Source organism: Vipera berus, assembly GCF_964194415.1.
Source record: "Vipera berus genome assembly, chromosome: Z".
NCBI classification, from domain to species: Eukaryota; Metazoa; Chordata; class Lepidosauria; order Squamata; family Viperidae; genus Vipera; species Vipera berus.
Genome location: NC_138205.1, coordinates 37,238,042 through 37,258,011, shown reverse-complemented (window position 1 = coordinate 37,258,011; position 19,970 = coordinate 37,238,042). Strand labels below are relative to the sequence as shown.

General features: G+C 39.0%; 1 protein-coding gene across 1 annotated transcript in view; it reads left to right on the top strand.

The window, feature by feature from the left end:
* Nucleotides 1-19,970, top strand: part of KAT2A (lysine acetyltransferase 2A) — a gene marked incomplete at its 5' end in the record, with an annotated part of 34,588 nt that overhangs the window by 6,575 nt on the left and 8,043 nt on the right. The window contains 9 exons of the mRNA XM_081346524.1: nt 1,013-1,102; nt 1,360-1,541; nt 1,983-2,174; nt 2,948-3,054; nt 5,981-6,091; nt 6,361-6,497; nt 7,005-7,213; nt 18,044-18,170; nt 19,611-19,721. Coding sequence (XP_081202650.1) covers nt 1,013-1,102; nt 1,360-1,541; nt 1,983-2,174; nt 2,948-3,054; nt 5,981-6,091; nt 6,361-6,497; nt 7,005-7,213; nt 18,044-18,170; nt 19,611-19,721 — 1,266 coding nt within the window. The remainder of the gene's footprint in view (nt 1-1,012; nt 1,103-1,359; nt 1,542-1,982; nt 2,175-2,947; nt 3,055-5,980; nt 6,092-6,360; nt 6,498-7,004; nt 7,214-18,043; nt 18,171-19,610; nt 19,722-19,970) is intronic.

The window sequence follows — 19,970 nt, the reverse complement described above, 5'->3', positions numbered from 1 at the left end:
GCTAATGTGATGTGCTCATCTAGCGTGCTGGAGGTACTTTGAATATGGGCCAGATGATTATTTTTTTAATCGTAATTTCTATGCCTACCTTTCACCTGACTTGATTGTGGGCAACTCATTTTGATTTATTTTTTGGTCTAGTTTTTCCAAAAGTGTTTTTTCACAAGGCAACTTGTGAAGACTTTCTTGTTTTTCTTTGAAGATGTTTCACTTCTCATCCAAAAAGCTTCTTCAGCTAAAGAAGCTTCCTGGATAAGAAGCAAAACATCTTCAAACAAATGTCTTCAAAGAAAAGCAAGAAAGTCCAGTTGCCTTGTGAAAAAAACACTTTTAGGATAACTATGATCTGGATGACAGAATAATAATAATATTATTATTATTATTATTATTATTATTATTATTATTATTATTATTATTATTATTATTATTATTATTATTATTATTATTATTATTATACATGTCAAGAATTGACCTGAAATAGTTGAGGAAAAAAAGAAAGCATGCTTACTGTGTGTTTTAAGGATGTTATATTATCTAGAACTTTTTACCATTTAATAGCAATATCATCCACCTTATATTACATAAGCAAAAAAAAGGTATCAAAAACTATTGATACTTAAACACATTTTTGAAACTCGAGGAACTCTACTATACAGACAGTAAGGAGGAATGTAATTTTTTTCTGTAGGAAAATTAAGGCACTGGATTTTTTTTCTGGAATTTTTGGCCTTCCCATACAACTATATTAGAATGAGCTTTCTATTTCCTTAAGTTTTTTTTTATTTTCCCCTGGGCTCTCCTCCTTGAATTTTTAAAATTTTACTCCCTTTTTCTTGTTTCTTTGATGCAGGCAATGATTGGCTTTAAACTACTAACCTGATAATTGGAGTTTGGTAGGCAGATCAGTTCTTTCTAAGCCACTGCCTTAGACATTTCAAATGAATCAGATTATAAAACACCTCTGGAAGTAATATGTGATATTGAGATTGGATTTGCTTTTCTTTCTCTGAAGCTTTTAAGAAAATGCATTCTACAGATGAGCCGTCCAGTCGTCGAGGGCTCCCTTGGCAGCCCCCCCTTTGAGAAGCCAAACATTGAGCAGGTAAGATGCTGTATTTTTGCAGATGTAAGATGTTATCCTAATGTTAAAGTCAAGTCTGATTCCTGTTGCCTTGTGCAGAAAAACAGGCATCCTGAAGAAAGCATCTAGCCTTTCAATCTCAGTTGACATGAACGAAAAACCCAGACTCTTAAAAAACATAAATCAATAAAAATAGAAGATAAATGCAGATTGATGAGCTATAATAATTTTTTCCTACTGCTAAAAATACCTGCTATTTCTGACTTTTTTACTCCCAGGGTGTCTTAAACTTTGTACAATACAAGTTCAGCCATCTGCCCCCTAAGGAGCGACAGACCATGTTTGAGCTTTCTAAAATGTTTCTTCTTTGCCTAAACTATTGGAAGCTAGAAACGCCATCTCAGTTCCGCCAACGCTCCCAAAATGATGATGTGGCAACATACAAAGTCAACTACACACGGTGAGCCTAGGGAACAAGGCAGAGGGGAGAGCAAAGGGAGAATAAAGTTATATTTCTTTCCATCATTTGTTTTACGGATCTAGTTTTTGTCCAACACACACACACACACACACACACACACACACACACACACACACACAAGGGGGCAAAATTCACTTAACAACTGTCTCACTTAGCAGCAGAAATTTTGGGCTCAATTGTGGTTGTAAATTGAGGATTACTTGCTGTTTAAATATACTCCCAACAGTCCCCAGTAGATATTATCAGTTATGCAGTCATATTATACTCTTCTGGATCTCTGCCCTCAGCTCTCTTACCTCAAACTAGCCTTTGTTTTGTATCAAGTGCAAGTCAGCTAAAGGCTTTCCTAAACACAATCCTTGATGCCTTAGATTCCTGCTTGCTTTTCTCTCTCACTGCTCACATCTCATACTTTTCTAGGTGGTTGTGTTACTGCCATGTTCCCCAGAGCTGTGACAGTCTTCCACGTTATGAGACCACCCAAGTCTTTGGGCGCAATCTCCTCAAGTCCACTTTCACGGTTACTCGCAGGCAGCTGCTTGAGAAATTCCGAGTGGAGAAAGATAAGCTGGTGCCAGAGAAACGGACTCTCATTCTCACTCACTTCCCCAAGTAAGTCAAACATTCAGAAAATGATAAGAGACTGGGTAGGAAGGGAATATAAAAAAGGACTTTTTAAAATGGTGAAGCCTAGCTCTTTTTGAGATAGTAAACTTGTGTCATGGCTGTGTTATTTTAGGTTGGCGGGGAAGGTATATGCAGCAGTCGTAGGGTTAATCATCTTTATGGATTCAATTTTTTTTACTTTATTATCTCTATTAGCTAGCTTTTATTCAATTAGATTGGCTTTGAAGGGCTTCCATAAAGCAAAGATTGGGTGTGTGTGTGTGTGTGTGTGTGTGTGTGTGTGTGCCTGTATATGTAACAGGTGAGAAACCAGTGACCTTACAGCTCTTGCTGAACTAAAGCTCCGAGCATTTCTCATCATTGGTCATTTTAATTATGGCTACTGGGAATTGTGATTCAACATCATCTAAAATACTTCAGATATCATGTTCCTGCCATATAAGAGTCCAAGATTACAATGTGCATTTTAGCCTTTTTTTTCTTTTTTTGTAAGCCAGCTATATAAAATAGAGTATGCTTACCTGCACTTTTTAGTGGAGAAAAGGAAGAAGCATCGCAGCTTACAAAATCTACCTACTGCTGATTTCTGAAGTAAGATTTGAGCTAATGAATTAGGCACCATTCAGTTGGGTTCAGTTCTGTTTATTGTATGAATAGGTAGTGACCTGTTTTTAATAATAAAGTGGGATTTGAATGCCAATAAGTTGACATTAATTAGATTGGATTTCTGATCCATTTTTTTTCCAATTCATATCAAGATTTTTGTCAATGCTGGAGGAAGAAATCTATGGGGAGAGCTCCCCAATCTGGGAAGCTGACTTCACAATGCCTGCAACTGAAGGGGCCCCACTTGTACCCCGGCCAGGTATCTAATATTCCTTTTAACTGATGTGGCTGTCAGGACCCACCCCAATCCACGTCTTAGGAAAACAAAAACTCTTGGAGTCAGTTCTAGTCCAAAAGGAATTTTTACTAGGACATACTTGGTTGTGGAAATACAAGACAGGACTTAGTATTGTTTTACAAATTGAAACTTTATAAAGGGTTCCTGGTTCAACCCCCCTTCCCTCACCCCATTTGGTCAGCCCCCATCATTTTACTTGTGTCATCCCTTTCATGGGAAAAAAGGAACTTCGAATCTTTATGGTTATTGCGTTCTTCCTCTACAGAATTAAATGAAGACACAGGCCAGACGCCTTCTTCTCTAAGCCTCCCTTTTGCTCCCCCAGTTCAAAAGATTCCCCTTGGTCTTTGAAATAACCTAAGGCAGGCTGAATCCACATATGCTCCTCCTTCCTCGGGAGATGGCAGAATCCATGGGGGGGGGGATAATGTTTTAAACATACATTTATGAATGTGATATAAATGGATTCTGACAGTGGCGTTGGTTGGTATAGCTATAAAGGGTTTCAAATTGTAAAACTGCTGTGTAGTAAATTAAAATGCTCATTTGTTTGCCTTAGTAAAGCCTGCTCTGATTGACGGGCATTGTCTGATATGACAGCCAGAGATACGCCTCAGCTCTGGTGACCCAGAAGTTGGGGTCTTTTGCATGTAAAACAGCCTCTGCCCCAAAGTATTTGGTTGTTGAGCTACATTGTTTTATGTCCCTTCTCCTCCGATGAGGTTTAACATACAGGAACAGTAATCATATTTATGGCAATGGTTCAATTCCTGCAAGTTCGGCCGTTCGCAGATGGTGTTGGCAGGGGGGCAGAGGTCAACCCCTAGGCCCCTTAGTTGTGGGATGCCTCAGGGGTCGGTACTCTCGCCCCTCCTGTTCAACATCTATATGAAGTCGCTGGGAGAGATCATCCGTGCCTTCGGGGTGAGGTATCATCAATATGCTGATGATACCCAGCTTTTCATCTCCACCCCGAACCAACCCAGTGATGCCCTCGATGTGACGTCCCGTTGCCTGGAAGCGGTACAGATTTGGATGGGAATGAACAGGCTTCGGCTCAACCCGGCCAAGACTGAGTGGCTTTATGTACCGGCATCTCGTTTAGTCCAAGAGGTTCCATCTTTGGTTATAGGAGGAGAGATGTTACCTCCCGTTGATAGAGCACGCAATCTAGGCGTCTTCCTGGATTCACAACTCAGTTTTGAAGATCATATTGGAGTCGTGGCTAGGGGGGCATTTGCCCAGATTCGCCTGGTATGCCAGTTGCGCCCCTTTCTGGACCGAGATGCCCTACGCACAGTCACCCACGCACTCGTTACCTCCCGTATAGATTACTGCAATGCTCTCTACATGGGGCTGCCCTTAAAGACCACCCGGAGGCTTCAGCTGGTGCAGAGTGCGGCTGCACGGGTAGTGATGGGAGCACCCCGATACTCCCATATTACACCCCTCCTGCGTGAGCTGCATTGGTTACTGGTTGCCCTCCGGGTGAGATTTAAGGTGCTGGTACTTACCTTTAAAGCCCTACATGGCTTAGGCCCGGGATACTTGCAGGACTGTCTGCTGCCGGGAACGAATTCCCATAGCCCAGTACGCTCACACAGAGAAGGCCTCCTCAGGGTACCGTCGGCTAGACAATGTCGGCTGGCGACCCCCAGGGGGAGGGCCTTCTCTGGGAGCGCCAGCCCTGTGGAACCAGCTCCTCCATGAGCTTCGGATGGCCCCAGATCTCCAGTCCTTTCACCGCAGCCTCAAAACACTCCTTTTCCACCTGGCTGACCTGGACTGACAGGATTTTAATTATGTTTTTAATTTTTTAACTCTAATTTTTAATTTATTTTAATTTTAATTTATTGTGCAGAGGCCTTTAATTTTAATTTTATCTTAACTTCTGTATTTATTGTATGTTATTGTTGTTAGCCGCCCTGAGTCCTTCGGGAGATAGGGCGGCATATAAGTCCCAATAATAAAATAATAAATAAATAAATAAGTTTCCTTCTTACTAGAGCAGTTTTGTGAATGAGATTTCAAGAATGCTTCAGTTTCACCAGTCGTCTTTTGCATAGAGAGCTGGCATTTAAAAAAAACACAACACTGCAAATCAAGTAGTTTAGAGTGCAGGAAAACATATCTCACCATCCAGGAAACTGCTTTTAGCCATTTTGAATTCATGACTGGAGAAACTCTGCCATTCCTAAACAAGATCAATCAATTGAGATAGGAGAATAGACAAGTTCCCCGGTAGTTATTCATTATTATAGCTAATGCATTTTTTCAAAGGTTGCTCCTTTGGTAGTTGCGATTTTATCACTGGAAAAACTTAAGAGTTGTAGGGTGGATCGCCAAGCTGGGGAAGGAAAACAACATAGGGTTTTGTAGGGAGATTTTGATGAAATTTCCAATCAAAAGTTACAATTGAGCCTGTAGATAGAGCTCTGTCACCATGTTTGGGAGTCTGGAATGGTGGGGAGATTTTATAATGGCTTTCTTCAGCTTGCACAAGACTGGACTTAGCCCACTGACCATAATTAGTTTTAAAGTACCGGTAGTTATCAGCGTTTTTATATGTTGTGTGTTAACTTGTTTTTATTAGATTGGTGTTCTGACTGTTGTGAGCTATCCGGTAACTTAGGTGAGATGGATGCCATACAAATAAAATAAGCTTGATCCCCGGACCTTCATCAATTCACAATAAGATTGTTGCAAGCACCGCATTGGATAAATTCATGTGTGCTATCCTGAGTTTCTTGCAGAAGGGATGGCATAAAAATGAAATAAGTTTTTGTGTGCAGAAGTTTAAAGAACTGAACCATCTCATTGCATCCCTAAGTCATAAAGCCTTCGTATTTTAATGCATGGACTATTGCTGTCCCTATTTCTTGTGTAGCTATCAGTACTGTTCCTGCAGCTAGCACTCCTTTGTTCAACAAATCTCTGAGTTGCAGCTCATCTTTGACATCTATTAATCTGGATGGGAGCTCACTGGATTCTGTGCCAGGTAAAATCCTCATGAACAGCAAGGTAATGTAAAGCAAAAATCAAAATGTCTGAAAGAAAAGCTTAGTATAAACCCCCCCACCCGTCATTTGAATGAATTTTATTAAAGTTCCCTTATTCCTAAAATGTGCTGTTAAAAAATTATGAGCCCAAACCCAGGCTAGTATCTAAATGTGATTTCTATAAATTATGGCTTCACCTCTCATATGCATTACATTTAGTTTTGATATTTTTGTGTACCATAGTTTTTTTTTCTTTCCTTCCACACAGGTGAGAAAAGGAAACTTCCAGAAAGTTTGACCCTTGAGGATGCAAAGAGAATTCGTGTGTTAGGTGATATTCCAATGGAGCTTGTTAATGAAGTGATGCTGACTATTACTGACCCAGCAGCCATGCTGGGGCCTGAGGTATAGTCAGCTGATTGTCCCCATTTTTATTTGCATCATAAAACACTGCAAAATTAGTTTTAATAGCTGCCCCGCATATTGTATGTGCAAATTACAGAATGTATTGCCTTGATCCATATTTTTTCCAGCCTCTATGTTACGATCTTATTAAAAATATTTTTTGCTTTTTTTATGGTGAGCTCAGATATCATAATTAAAATTTAGTATTTGAGGAAAAAAATAAAGTTGGGAATCACTACCTTACATTTTTCTATTATAAGCAAGATATATTTTTAGTTAACGAGTCAGAAATATAATAGAAACCCCAATTTAACATACTTAAGTCTGTTAAAGATTTTAACAATTTTTCAAATTTAAGTTATCTGTGTAGATTTAGAAGGATGAAAGTAATCTATATATAGAGGATGAAACCTCCCCTACTCCAATAAATGACTTAATCTAACTGACTTTATATTCTGCATATTGTCTTTAATTCTTTTTTTATCAGAATGTTTCTTTTACTTGCAGACCAGTCTTTTGTCAGCAAATGCAGCCCGAGATGAGACAGCCCGCCTAGAGGAACGGCGTGGAATTATCGAATTTCATGTCATTGGCAACTCACTTTCTCAAAAATCAAACAAGAAGATCCTCATGTGGCTGGTTGGGCTACAGAATGTTTTTTCACATCAGCTGCCTCGAATGCCCAAGGAATACATCACCCGCCTGGTTTTTGACCCGTAGGTTTGGGAATGGTATTGGAAAGAGTGAAAGTTGCACCTTGTGTATCATAAATCCACGTACATGGCAACCATCAAATCTTGAGTCCCTGAAGTTGGGCTGATTATACATTAGTTCTAATAAGTTAGGATAAAGGCTTATAAATGTGAATGAGAAATTGGTCGTTTGAATAAAATAATCAAGGGGACCTTGGAATCAAGTTAGCGCATAAAATGTTTTCCTTACTAATATTAAAAGACTAATGTAATTACAGAAAATGTTTCTCCTTCCAAAATATATCACATTAATCTTTTAATAAATAGGATATACCGTAGAGCTTGAGATTTAGCTATTTATTCTCTGCAAAACGTTCTGTGAATTACAGCTTCATTTAGCTGGACTCCCAGTAATATCTTTTGGGAAGGCATTAGTTCTTTTATAAAATGGTTGCAGTGAGAGACCCAACTGTCCTAATCAAGTCCTAATTCTGTTTGCCCCAACTTTAATTCCATCATAAATGCTTCATTGCACGTAGAGGTAGTCCACGACTTAACAACATTTTATTTAGTGACTGTTCGAAGTTATAACAGCACTGAAAAAAGTGACTTATGACTGTTTTTCATGCTTATGGCCAGTGCAGCATTCCTGTTGTCATGTGATCAAAATTCAGCCGCTTGGCAACTGACTGATATTTATGACAGTGGCAGTGTCCCAGGGATCATGTGATCCATTTTTACGACCTTATGGCAAGCAAAGTCAATGGGAAAGCCAGATTCACTTAGCAACCGTGTTACTAACTTAACAACTGCAGCGATTCACTTAACAACTGTGGGAAGAAAGGTAAAATGGGGCAAAACTCACTTAACAAATGTCTTACTTAGCAACATAAATTTGGGGCTCATTTGTGGTCGTAAACTGAGGACTATCTCTATTCTTACAGATTTTTTTCCCTGGCCAAATGGGCATACTTCCAAATGAAGTTTTGGACTCCAGCCACCTGACATTATTTCATTTCGGTCAGCCAGATATTTAGACTGGTTATGATATTTTTTGTCTACCTATCAAGTCCTTCCCAAGGATCTGGGATAGGCAGATGTGGATGTTTGATGGTTATACAGATATTGTCCAGGATCTAAGCTGTTCCAAGTAAAGCTGCCTTTTGTAATTGGCTAATGGTGAATTTGTCAATGCCGATAGTGTTCAAGTGGTACTCCAATTGTTTTGGGATTGCACCAGAATCCTATTACTATTGTTATTACATCTTTTTCTTTTGCCACACTCATTTTATTTCTGTTTGCAAGTCTTTGTATTTTGTTATCTTCTCCAGTTCTTTCTCATCTATGTTGCTGTCTCCAGGTACTACTATATCCACTATCCATACTCTTGTTCTATCAACGATTGTTAAGTCTGGAGTGTTATGTGGCAGGTGCCTGTCTATTTGAATTCTAAAGTCCCAGAGCACTTTAATGTCTTTATATTTTATTAATTTCTCTATTTTATGGTCTCACTAGTTCTTTCTTGTAGGCAAATGGTATTTTTTGCAGATCTTCCAATGTACCATTGTGGCTACTTTGTCATGCCACTGTTTATAGTCATTTTCTTGCAACAGCTAATCAGGTGATCCATTGTTTCTTCAGCTTCTTTGCAGAGGTAGCACTTAGTATCTGTCACTGTCATCTCAATTCTGGCTTTGTATGTATTTGTTCTTAAGGAGTTGTCTTGTGCAGTCAGAAATAGCCCCCCTATCCCTTTTTTCAGCTTTTCTGCTCTTAGCCGTTGCCAAGTCTTGTTATGATCTGTTTAGTCTTCTATTTTTTTAATGTGTTGGCTATGCCATGCTTTGTCTGCCCATCTCTCTTCTGTTCTTCATTTGGTACTTCTTGTAGGCCATATTTACTAAGCCTTCTTGGTATACTAGCTTTAGTGCATCCTCTTCACTGTCATTCAGATATTCCAGTGTCCTTTTTTCTTTTTAAACTGTCTGATATATTTGCAGCATTCTATGCCCACCCATTTTCCTTGGTAAAGTACACTCTGTCAGTGGCATTTGGAGTTTGAGAAGCATGATTCATTTTCATTATTTTTCTAGTCTTCCTATCTAGGGCTTTTAGTTCTGCTTAAATGCAGTCTCCCCTTCATGGATTACTGCCTTGTCGTGGCGAAGGGGCTTGCGTAATTCAATGAAGCTATGAGCTATGCCGTGCAGGGCCACCCAAGACGGAAAGGTCATAGCAGAGAGTTCTGACAAAACGTGATCCACTGGAGAAGGAAATGGCAAACCACTCCAGTATCTTTGCCATGAAAACCCTATGGACAGTACCAAAAGGCAAAACGATATGACGCTGGAAGATGAGCCCCTCAGGTCGGAAGGCGTCCAATATGCTACTGGGGAAGAGCAGAGGGCTAGTACTAGTAGCGCCAGAAAGAATGAAGCGACTGGGCCAAAGCCGAAAGGACGCTCAGCTGTGGATGTGTCTGGTGGTGAAAGGAAAGTCCGATGCTGTAAAGATTTTTTCTCCATAGGAACCTGGAATGTAAGATCCATGAATCAAGGAAAGCTGGACGTGGTCAAACAAGAGATAACAAGACTAAACATCGACATCTTAGGTATCAGCGAACTAAAATGGACAGGAATGGGTGAATTTAATTCAGATGACCATCAGGTATACTACTGCGGGCAAGAATCCCTCAGAAGAAATTGAGTAGTCTTCATAGTCAATAAAAGAGTAGGAAAAGCAATACTAGGATACAATCCTCAAAATGACAGAATGATCTCAGTTCGAATCCAAGGCAAACCATTCAATATCACAGTAGTCCAAGTCTATGCCCCAACCACCAGTGCTGAAGAGGATGAAATTGACCGGTTCTATGAAGCTCTACAGCACCTTATAGAACTAACACCAAAAAATGATGTCCTTATCATCATGGGGGATTGGAATGCTAAAGTAGGAAGCCAAAAGATAACCGGAATAATGGGCAAGTTTGGCCTTGGAGTACAACATGAAGCAGGGCACAGGCTGATAGAATTTTGTCAAGAGAATACGATGGTCATAGCAAACACTCTTTTCCAACAACCCAAGAGACGGCTCTACACATGGACATCACCAGACGGTCAACACAGAAATCAGATTGACTATATGCTCTGCAGCCAAAGATGGAGAAGCTCTATACAGTCAGTAAAAACAAGACCAGGAGCTGACTGTGGCTCAGACCATGAGCTTCTTGTTGCAAAGTTTAGGCTTAAATTAAAGAAAGTAGGGAAAAGCACTAGGCCAGTCAGGTATGAATTAAATCATATCCCTGTTCAATATACAGTAGAGGTGACAAATAGATTTAAGGAATTAGATCTGATAGACAGAGTGCCTGAAGAACTATGGACAGAGGTTCGCAACATTGTAAAACAGGTAGCAACCAAAACCATCCCAAAGAAAAAGAAATGCAAGAAAGCAAAATGGCTGTCTGAGGAAGCTTTGCAAATAGCTGAGGAAAGGAGGGAAGCGAAAGGCAAGGGAGAAAAAGATATGCTCAATTAAATGCAGAATTCCAAAGAATAGCTAGAAGAGATAAGAATGCCTTCTTAAATGAACAATGCAAAGAAATAGAAGAAAACAATAGAATAGGGAGGACCAGAGATCTTTTCAAGAAAATTGGAGAGATGAAAGGAACGTTTAATGCAAAAATGGGCATGATAAAGGACCAAAATGGCAGGGACCTAACAGAGGCAGAAGAGATTAAGAAGAGGTGGCAAAATTACACAGAAGAACTATACAAGAATGAGCTTAATGTCCCTGATAATCACAATGAGGTGGTCACTGACCTTGAGCCAGACATCCTAGAATGTGAAGTGAAGTGGGCCTTAGAAAAGCTGAGCAACAACAAAGCTAGTGGAGGTGACAGTATTCCAGCTGAGCTATTCAAAATCTTAAAAGACGATGCAGTAAAAGTGCTACATTCAATTTGCCAGCAAATTTGGAAAACTCAACAGTGTCCACAGGATTGGAAAAGATCAGTTTACATTCCAATTCCAAAGAAAGGCAGGGCCAAAGAATGTTCAAACTATCGCACCATTGCACTCATTTCACATGCTAGTAAAGTTATGCTTAAAATTCTACAAGCTAGACTCCAGCAGTATGTGGATCGAGAACTACCAGAAGTACAAGCAGGATTTCGAAGAGGCAGAGGAACTAGAGATCAAATTGCTAACATACGCTGGATCATGGAGAAAGCTAGGGAGTTCCAGAAAAACATCTACTTGTGCTTCATTGACTATGCTAAAGCCTTTGATTGTGTGGATCATAACAAACTGTGGCAAGTCCTTAAAGAGATGGGTGTACCAGTCCATCTTATTTGTCTCTTGAGAAACCTATATGCGGACCAAGAAGCAACAGTGAGAACTGGACACGGAACCACTGATTGGTTCAAAATTGGGAAAGGAGTCTGGCAAGGCTGTATACTGTCGCCTTGCCTATTTAACTTATATGCAGAGCACATCATGAGAAAGGCAGGGCTAGATGAATCAAAAGTTGGAATTAAGATTGCCGGAAGAAACATCAACAACCTAAGATATGCAGATGATACCACTCTAATGGCAGAAAGTGAAGAAGAAGTAAAGAGCCTCTTGTTGCGAGTGAAGAAGGAGAGTGCAAAAGTTGGGTTGAAACTAAACATTAAGAAAACCAACATCATGGCATCCGGCCCTCTCAATTCCTGGCAAATAGATGGGGAAGAAATGGAGGTAGTGACAGATTTTATTTTCCTGGGCTCCAAGATCACTGCAGATGGGGACTGTAGCCAAGAAATTAAAAGACGCTTGCTCCTCGGGAGGAAAGCAATGGCAAATCTAGACAGCACACTAAAAAGTAGAGACATCACCCTGTCAACAAAAGTGCGTATAGTCAAGGCTATGGTCTTCCCAGTTGCAATGTATGGCAGTGAAAGTTGGACCATAAGAAAGGCTGAGCGCCAAAGAATTGAAGCCTTTGAACTATGGTGCTGGAGAAGACTCCTGCGAGTCCCTTGGACTGCAAGGCGATCAAACCGGTCAGTCCTAGAGGAGATCAACCCTGACTGCTCTTTAGAAGGCCAGATCCTGAAGGTAAAACTCAAATACTTTGGCCACCTAATGAGAAGGAAGGACTCACTGGAGAAGAGCCTAATGCTGGGAAAGATTGAGGGCAATAGAAGAAGGGGACGACAGAGAATGTGGTGGCTGGATGGAGTCACTGAAGCAGTAGGCGTGAGCTTAAATGGACTCCAGAAGATGGTAGAGGACAGGAAGGCCTGGAGGAACGTTGTCCATAGGGTCGCGATGGGTCGGACAAGACTTCGCAACTAACAACAACAAAATGCAGTCTGCTGTTCCAGTTCTTGGAATTGCCCAGGTGATAATTGCCTTGATGGTATGTCCTCCACTGAGTTTGGACATATAAGATCATCTTCATTTTCATGATATATTCACTTCTAACCTTTTTCTTGACTTCTGTGTGCTTAATGTTGTCAGTCTGAAGGATGCCCAGCTATTTGTAGTGATCATTTTCATCCACACTCTTCATGTTATTTCCATCTTGATTCCTTCAGTTTTCATTTTTTTATACGTAGTGTTTGATGTGTCATACTCACTGATGATGAGTTTGGCACATTTGTCCAGTCCAAATTCCATTGCAATATCTTGACTATATATATGGATGGTGCTCAGCAGCGATTCTATTTCAGATACTGTTTTTCCATACAGCTTCAAATCCTTCATGCAAAGGAGGCAGGATAACTTGGCAGATTTTTTGATGTTTGATAGCCATGAATGGAGTTATTCAGTATTCTTGACAAAGGAATCAGTGAAATGACAAACAGTACTGGCAATAGTGAGTTTCCATGGAAGAGCCTTTTCTTGATATTAATCTCTCCCAATCTATCCCCATGTCTTCCATTGTGCCATCTATCTTTGCACAAAGCTTCTGATATTTCTACTGACGTGTTATTTCTAGGCAGTTGATTATCCAATTGTGGCAGGGAATGAAATGCCTTCTTGTAATCAATCCATGCTAATTCAAATTGATCTTTCTTGTCTTGCACTTTTCCAAAATCATCTTGTCGATTAAGATATGATCTTTTGTTCCTCTGCAATTTTCTTTCTGCTCAGGTGGAAAGAGCTATTTTCAACTAGATGCTGTTGGACTGCATCAGCCAACACACCTATTAGCAATTTGCAAGTTGTTGGTAAGCAGGTAATTGGTCTGTAGTTCCAATGCTGCTTCTTTTGCTGGATTTTTCATTATCAGGTAAGTTTTGCCACATCTTAGCCGCTCCTCAGTTTCATCCCCCTGCAGCATATTGATAAACTGCTTGGCAACAAGTGGATATAGACTAGTCAGATGTTTCAACCAAAATCCATGCAATTCATCTTCACCGATTCTTGATCTTTCTTGCCCCTTTCTCCACCATTTCTGCTGTTATTACAAATTCTTTCGTTTCATCTTTTTTATTGTTATCTACCTCCTTAATCAAATTGCGTCACTTAAAACTACTGGTTTTTTATATATATATAAATTTATTGATTTTCCAATATTACACTTATGTCTTTGAAAAGCAATGTGGTGTCTGAGTTACAATAGTTCCATTTCATACAGGTACATGTTGTTACAAATCTCCAGTTTGTTGTAGCCAATATTTCCTCTCTTTTTCCTTAAATACATATTGTCTCTTGTCTAAATTAACATACTTCTTATTTTATCTATCAGTTATTTAATGATTTCCTTGCATTTGTCAATACTCTTATATGTTTTATTTATTTTAACATTTCATCTTTTAAGACATCAATCACCTTATAAATTTTTCCAGCTTTAATTTGCATTAATATTAAACGAAGTTTCTCATTTTCATGTTTCTAGGTGACCCCACTTCCCTTTATCACAGTTCTCTCCAGTGCCTAATAATCTAGATACACATCCTATCTATCTCATTTCCATATCAACAGGTTAATAATACAATATAATATTCTTGTTTTCATTATAATTTCCACATACTATAAATTCAATAACCAAAATTTCTCCCATTTCAACATTTAATACATATTTTCTCTTCTCCTTTATATCTGCTCTCTCGTGCTTAGACTTATAATTTTATTCTTATCACTACATCTAAGTATATTAGTTACATTATATCACTCTTAACATAAATGCATCTTAGTCAATTTCATTTAAACTATTCATTATTTCAATTTAATTGTTGATATTCACACATCTTAAGTTTTTTAATTAGCCAGTATTTTTATCTGCACATCAAAACAATCTCATAATCCAAGTACAATCCTGTCTATTTAGATATTTTCTGTTTCAGGCCTCTTAAATATGTCCATTCTTCTTCAATCTTATTCTGGCTTTCTTCCTTTGCCATGTCATTCTCCGTTTCTTTGCTTCAGGGTCATCAAAGAGTTCTTGTGTTGTAGTATTGTATTGAAATGACCCTCCAATCTCCATTTTTGAAGGGTTGAGGGGTCTGATAGAAATACCAAATTTTCTCATATTTTCTCCTCTTGGTGTAATTGTCCTGGACTGTCCATTTTTTCTTCCATCTGTTTCTCATTTTGATCTTCAAATTCCTTCTGCTTTATGTAGCAAATTTTTCCTTCTATCCATTTTGTCAGGTTTTTCTCCAAATTTTCTCTTGTCTGTGCTTGTTGAGTAGTTAAATCTTCTGTCAGGATATTTAATTGTTCCATTTCTTCTGTTATGTTCTGTCCCGATAAATTATTAAGTTATAGTCACAATTTGAGTTTGCTTATCCAAGACGCTTCCTAGTTTTCCCCCAAAAGGTCTTATTTCATCACTGGCTGCAGGTTATTTTCATCACAGCATAAATTTGTTTTTGTATTTCTTCCATGGTGGACTCTCACATCTGGTGTTCAAGGTTAGTCTTATCTTGTTTTCAGCCAAGTCTCTCTGTCTCTGTCTCTCTCTCTGTGTCTCTGTCTCTCTCTCTCTCTCTCCCCTCTTTTTTTTTTTAAGTGTCAGATTGCAATTTCAGATTTAGCCACACGGTGTCCCCCAAGTGCTTAGAAAATTCTTTTCTCTTAGGGAACTGCCTGTTAATCTCTTTTCAATTGTTTCTTCTGTTTCAAAAGAGCAGAGCCAAATTTTCAAATAAAAATAGGAAGTAAGGAATAAATAGTCAAAAGCTTTTAGTCCACAAGTTTTTTTTTAAAGGAATAAAGTTCTAGTTGAAGTCCAATTCATTTTTTCCAACGTTTCTTTTAAAAACACCCCTGGAGGTTCAATCGCCGCTGATTCTGAAGAGACGGTTGAAATCCCCCCTCCCTCTTCGCAGGGGGAAGGTATTTAGCAGCTTATTTAGGTGAAAAGAGGAAGATTGGAGTATAAGAGAGGTTGATCTTACCCGGTCTCTTCCACGCTGCTTTAATGTTGCCTGGTAGTAAGTGTGACTTTGGCTGTCTGCAGCCTAGTGACCGGCCATATTGCTATGGCCGGTCTTTTGTTCGCCGGTTCGAAGAGAATGCAGGCACTAACAGGGGAGTTGAGCCCCCCCACGTTTCTGCAAAAGCCCCTTCTTGCTGGTCACCCCTCCAGGGTGGCTCTTCGGCCCTTTTAGGACCCCCCAGCGATGCGAAACTGGACGTGGAAGACAAGAGCCATTCTCCGAACATCCATAATGGCAAACCGGAAGCCCACCTAATGGCAAACCGGAAGCCCACCTAAAACTACTGTTTCTTGTTGGGCGCTAACTGATTCACTACAATCTTTCTATTGATGAATTGGTAAAAATGTTTCTAATTGGGATCAAAATCAGAGATTCTGCCTATAATCTGCAATTTGAGCTTCGTATCTGCTAATCTTAGCTTTAGCTGATATTTGCTGTTTTATTATTTCCAGTACTTAATCTTCCTTGTTTCTAACTGTTATTTCTTGATTTGGCATTTTTTTGGTCTTGTTCTTCAGCTTTTCTTTCCTTCTAGCTTACTTGCATCTCAGTTTGCTGATCTTATTTTCCAGTGTGATTTTCCATTTTGATGGTGTATTTTTTGCTTTTTTTCTTCTTTGTTGATTTTGCAGTCCAGGTATTCAGTTATAACTGCAGTTGTTTTGTACATTAGTTGGTTTGTTTCTTGCAGCGAGCTAGTGTTTATTTTTGATATTGCAATCAATATTGGCATCTTTTAATTTGTGCTAGCTGTTTCTTTGGAACAAGCTTCAATCCAGGGAACTTTATTTGGTTGTTTTAGTACTATTCTAGATGCCTAATTATACTTTGTTCAATTCTTCTACGTCTTCAGTTAGAGGACTTTGCTCTTTCTGAGGCAGATAATAGAGAGCTTTGTTGCTGAATAAAAATAATTATATGGCTGTGCTGACTTCCTCCTACCAATTCCCCCTGGTTTGCCTTTTTGTCTGAATTACATCTGGCAATGTTTTAATTTCTTTACCTTTTGCAGTTCTTCCAATTCTTCTGTGAATATTTTATTTCATATTATAAATCAACATTAATCTCTGTTCTGTTATTTCTGATTCTGGATGTTGTTTTTCTAGAACTGGTGCATTTGTTTCAAATATCCTCTTTTTACTGGACTTGATCTGTAATAAAAGGTCCTTATGTCTTTTCAATCACTGTGTATTTGTGATGGGTAAACACCTTTCCTTCCAGTAGTTTACACTGATAGTTTGTCCCTGGTTGCTCATCAAACCCATTTTTACCAGATATCCAGGTACTCCAACACCTAGCGCAGTTCTTGTTGTGGCAACCAAGCAAGTATGGATTTCTGTAATTTACTCAACATATTTTATGGGAGACGCACTTTTTGTCTGACTCCTCTGATAAGACCTGTTCAATATGGTTCAACCTCTGACATAATTGTCGTCTTCAGAGCACACAAGACCACAACCACATCAAGAAAGTGCTTCACGAGGAGACATTATTATGATTAGTCTCACAATCAACCAAAAATTTAGCTTGGATTTTATATTTGTCTATTGAATCCTTTCCAAGGACCTGGTGTAGGCAGATGTTGTTTGATTGTGTTAAAGGTATGCAAGCTGGATGTAAGCTGTTCCAAGTAAAGCTGCATTTTGCAGTTGACTGGTGGCGATTTTGTCAATATCAGAGATGTTCCTGGTGTTTTGGGATTGCACCCAACTGCTTATTCCTATTGGCACAGGCATTTTACTTTTCTTTACAGGTCTTTGTATTTTGTGATGTTTCTTTTATTATTGCTGTTAACTTATTATAACTGCCCACGCCCATGGACTGACTAATAAAAATACAAAATAATAAAAGTTTTTAAAAAACATACAACACTACAGGCACCCCAGACTAAAACAGCAAATCACACCAGAAGCCCTACAACCACATCAACCTCAGGCTTGAGATCAAAAGCAGGTCTTGTGTGCTCTGCAGAACACCAGAAGAGAGATTTCTGTGTCTTTGGAGAGATGTTTATTTTCTAACAAAGTTTAAGCAGCCCACTTGGGGTTTAAAGGTATTCTTGAAAGAAACATGTTGGAAGTGGCTCTGTGCAAAACTCCAACATCCTGGTTTTGAAAGGCGTTTTTGTTTTAAATGTAAGAAGTGAGGTAGAGGAAGAAGCATGGCAGCTCAGCAAGAGATCTGTGGAAATAATGGTAAGGCGACACAAAAGACTCCCAGCAAGAAAGGGTTGAAGTAAGTTCTAGGTCAGCTAGAATTGTTAATGAAACTAATTCAGGTTTATAATGGGGTTAATGGTTGGCATTGCTTTATTCCCCTCTTACATCTCAAAAAGGTGAAGGATGAAGCAGGAATATTCTCAGTAGTGCTTACCTCCTTCCAATTCAAGCTTCTCTTTCTGCTACTTATTTTCTTGGCAGCAAGCACAAGACTCTAGCATTAATCAAGGATGGTCGAGTGATTGGTGGGATCTGTTTTCGGATGTTTCCAACTCAAGGATTCACTGAGATTGTCTTCTGTGCTGTCACATCTAATGAACAAGTCAAGGTACGGTTGTTTTGAGATACATGTAACATTCTTTGGGGTTTAAAACAGGTTCTAAACTAGTAATTGAGGGGTCTGCTAGTATCATCTGGGATACTTCCAATTAATTCTACAGGGAACTCTCACTGCTTATAATCAATGATGCATCCCAGATCTTGCTGGATCAGAACAGAGCATAGAAAGGCAGCTTAGATTTTGTTTTCTGATGTCAAAAGACCAAGGTATGGGGAGGGGACATTTATTGGTTGCTTTTAAACATAGCAGCATCCTTACTTGCCCAAACTGGCTTATGGGAGGTAATAAAATCTTCACAGGCTTTTCAGTGCATTTGTGCTGCCTTTGGACATTGCAGCAGAGACTCAGGGTTCATTCTCAATGGATTAGCTTTTTTTAATGTGCCTTGGACTTCAAAGCAGACTTGAAAATTATGCAATAAGAAAGAACTAGAAGAAGCAGGAAGTTATAGGAAGTGGAAAGTCATAGAGGATGTAATTGAGGAATGGGAGGCAGCATGAAGAGGTAGCAAATGAATGGAGAGCAAGAGCATAAAAATATTTGAAAGTATAAAAAGCAATTAGAAGCTGATGTAGAGTTTAAAATTCTGCGTGGGAAACAATATGAGTTTCCTTTTACAATTAATATCCAAGGCAGGAAAAGGGATACATTCAAGGACACTTTTGCACTGTCTGGAATAAATCACATTTAACTCTCTGAGATTTTCTTCAGATGGAGTTGCAATGCCTCTCCTGTGCTTCTTAAAAGGATCAAATATTGGCATGGATCCATACTAGTTATCTTCAATAATGCAGAGTAGCTCATAGTCTTAGACTAGGCTTAGACGGGGTTGGGTAGTTTGTATTTATATGTTAGGAATTCAGGCATGTTCTTAAGAGCATTGGGCGAACCAGACCATCATATTAAGCATAATATGAAGCTGTTATTTGAATAGGTTAGTTGTTTTTTTGTTAAACTTGGAGGAGGGTTTAACATGTGTTCTGTAGCAACCTTTGACAGTTTTGGCAATCCCTTTCGAGAAGTGAACATCTGTGCCTCACGTTTTCCATATTAAAATCTTGTGTAATCATTGTTATTGCTAACTATCTTTATTGATTGCCTCAGATTTCTGTACAGGACATTATTCATCTCAGACTTAATTTCTATTTGATTGCAAATCACATCACATAAATTAGCTTCCTGTATGAATTTTCAGCTAGTGAGGTAGAGTATTTGAGTTTGGAGCTAGTCTTAAATATTTACTTCAGTTAAGAAACCAATTTGCTTCATAGAGTAGTTGTGAGACAAAAAGGGGATGATTGGAAAAATCGTGCAGGCTGTCTTGAGCTCTAGAAGGAAAGATAGAATATAAATGTAGTGACAGAAAGAGGATCGTTCCCACGTTTTGTCCTGATCATTTTTTCACATTTCTTCTTTACTTCCTTGAAGGGCTACGGAACTCACCTTATGAATCACCTGAAGGAGTACCACATTAAGCACAGCATCCTCTACTTTCTCACGTATGCCGATGAATATGCCATTGGCTATTTCAAAAAGCAGGTACGACACCATTGTTGCCGAACTCTGTTTGGAACTGACTTGATTTAGCTCTAGGGGGCACAATTGTTCAAAGGGCCTGGTTCTCCTTCTGAGCATATGGACATAGTTGCTAATCTAGCTGCATTCACATATCACGTTAAATATATTAGGTCACATTAAATGGTTTATTCCCCAATCTAGTATTCTTCAGTTATTTTGGCCCATAGTCCCTATAGTCCCCAATCACTTTGGTTAGCAATTACAGAATTA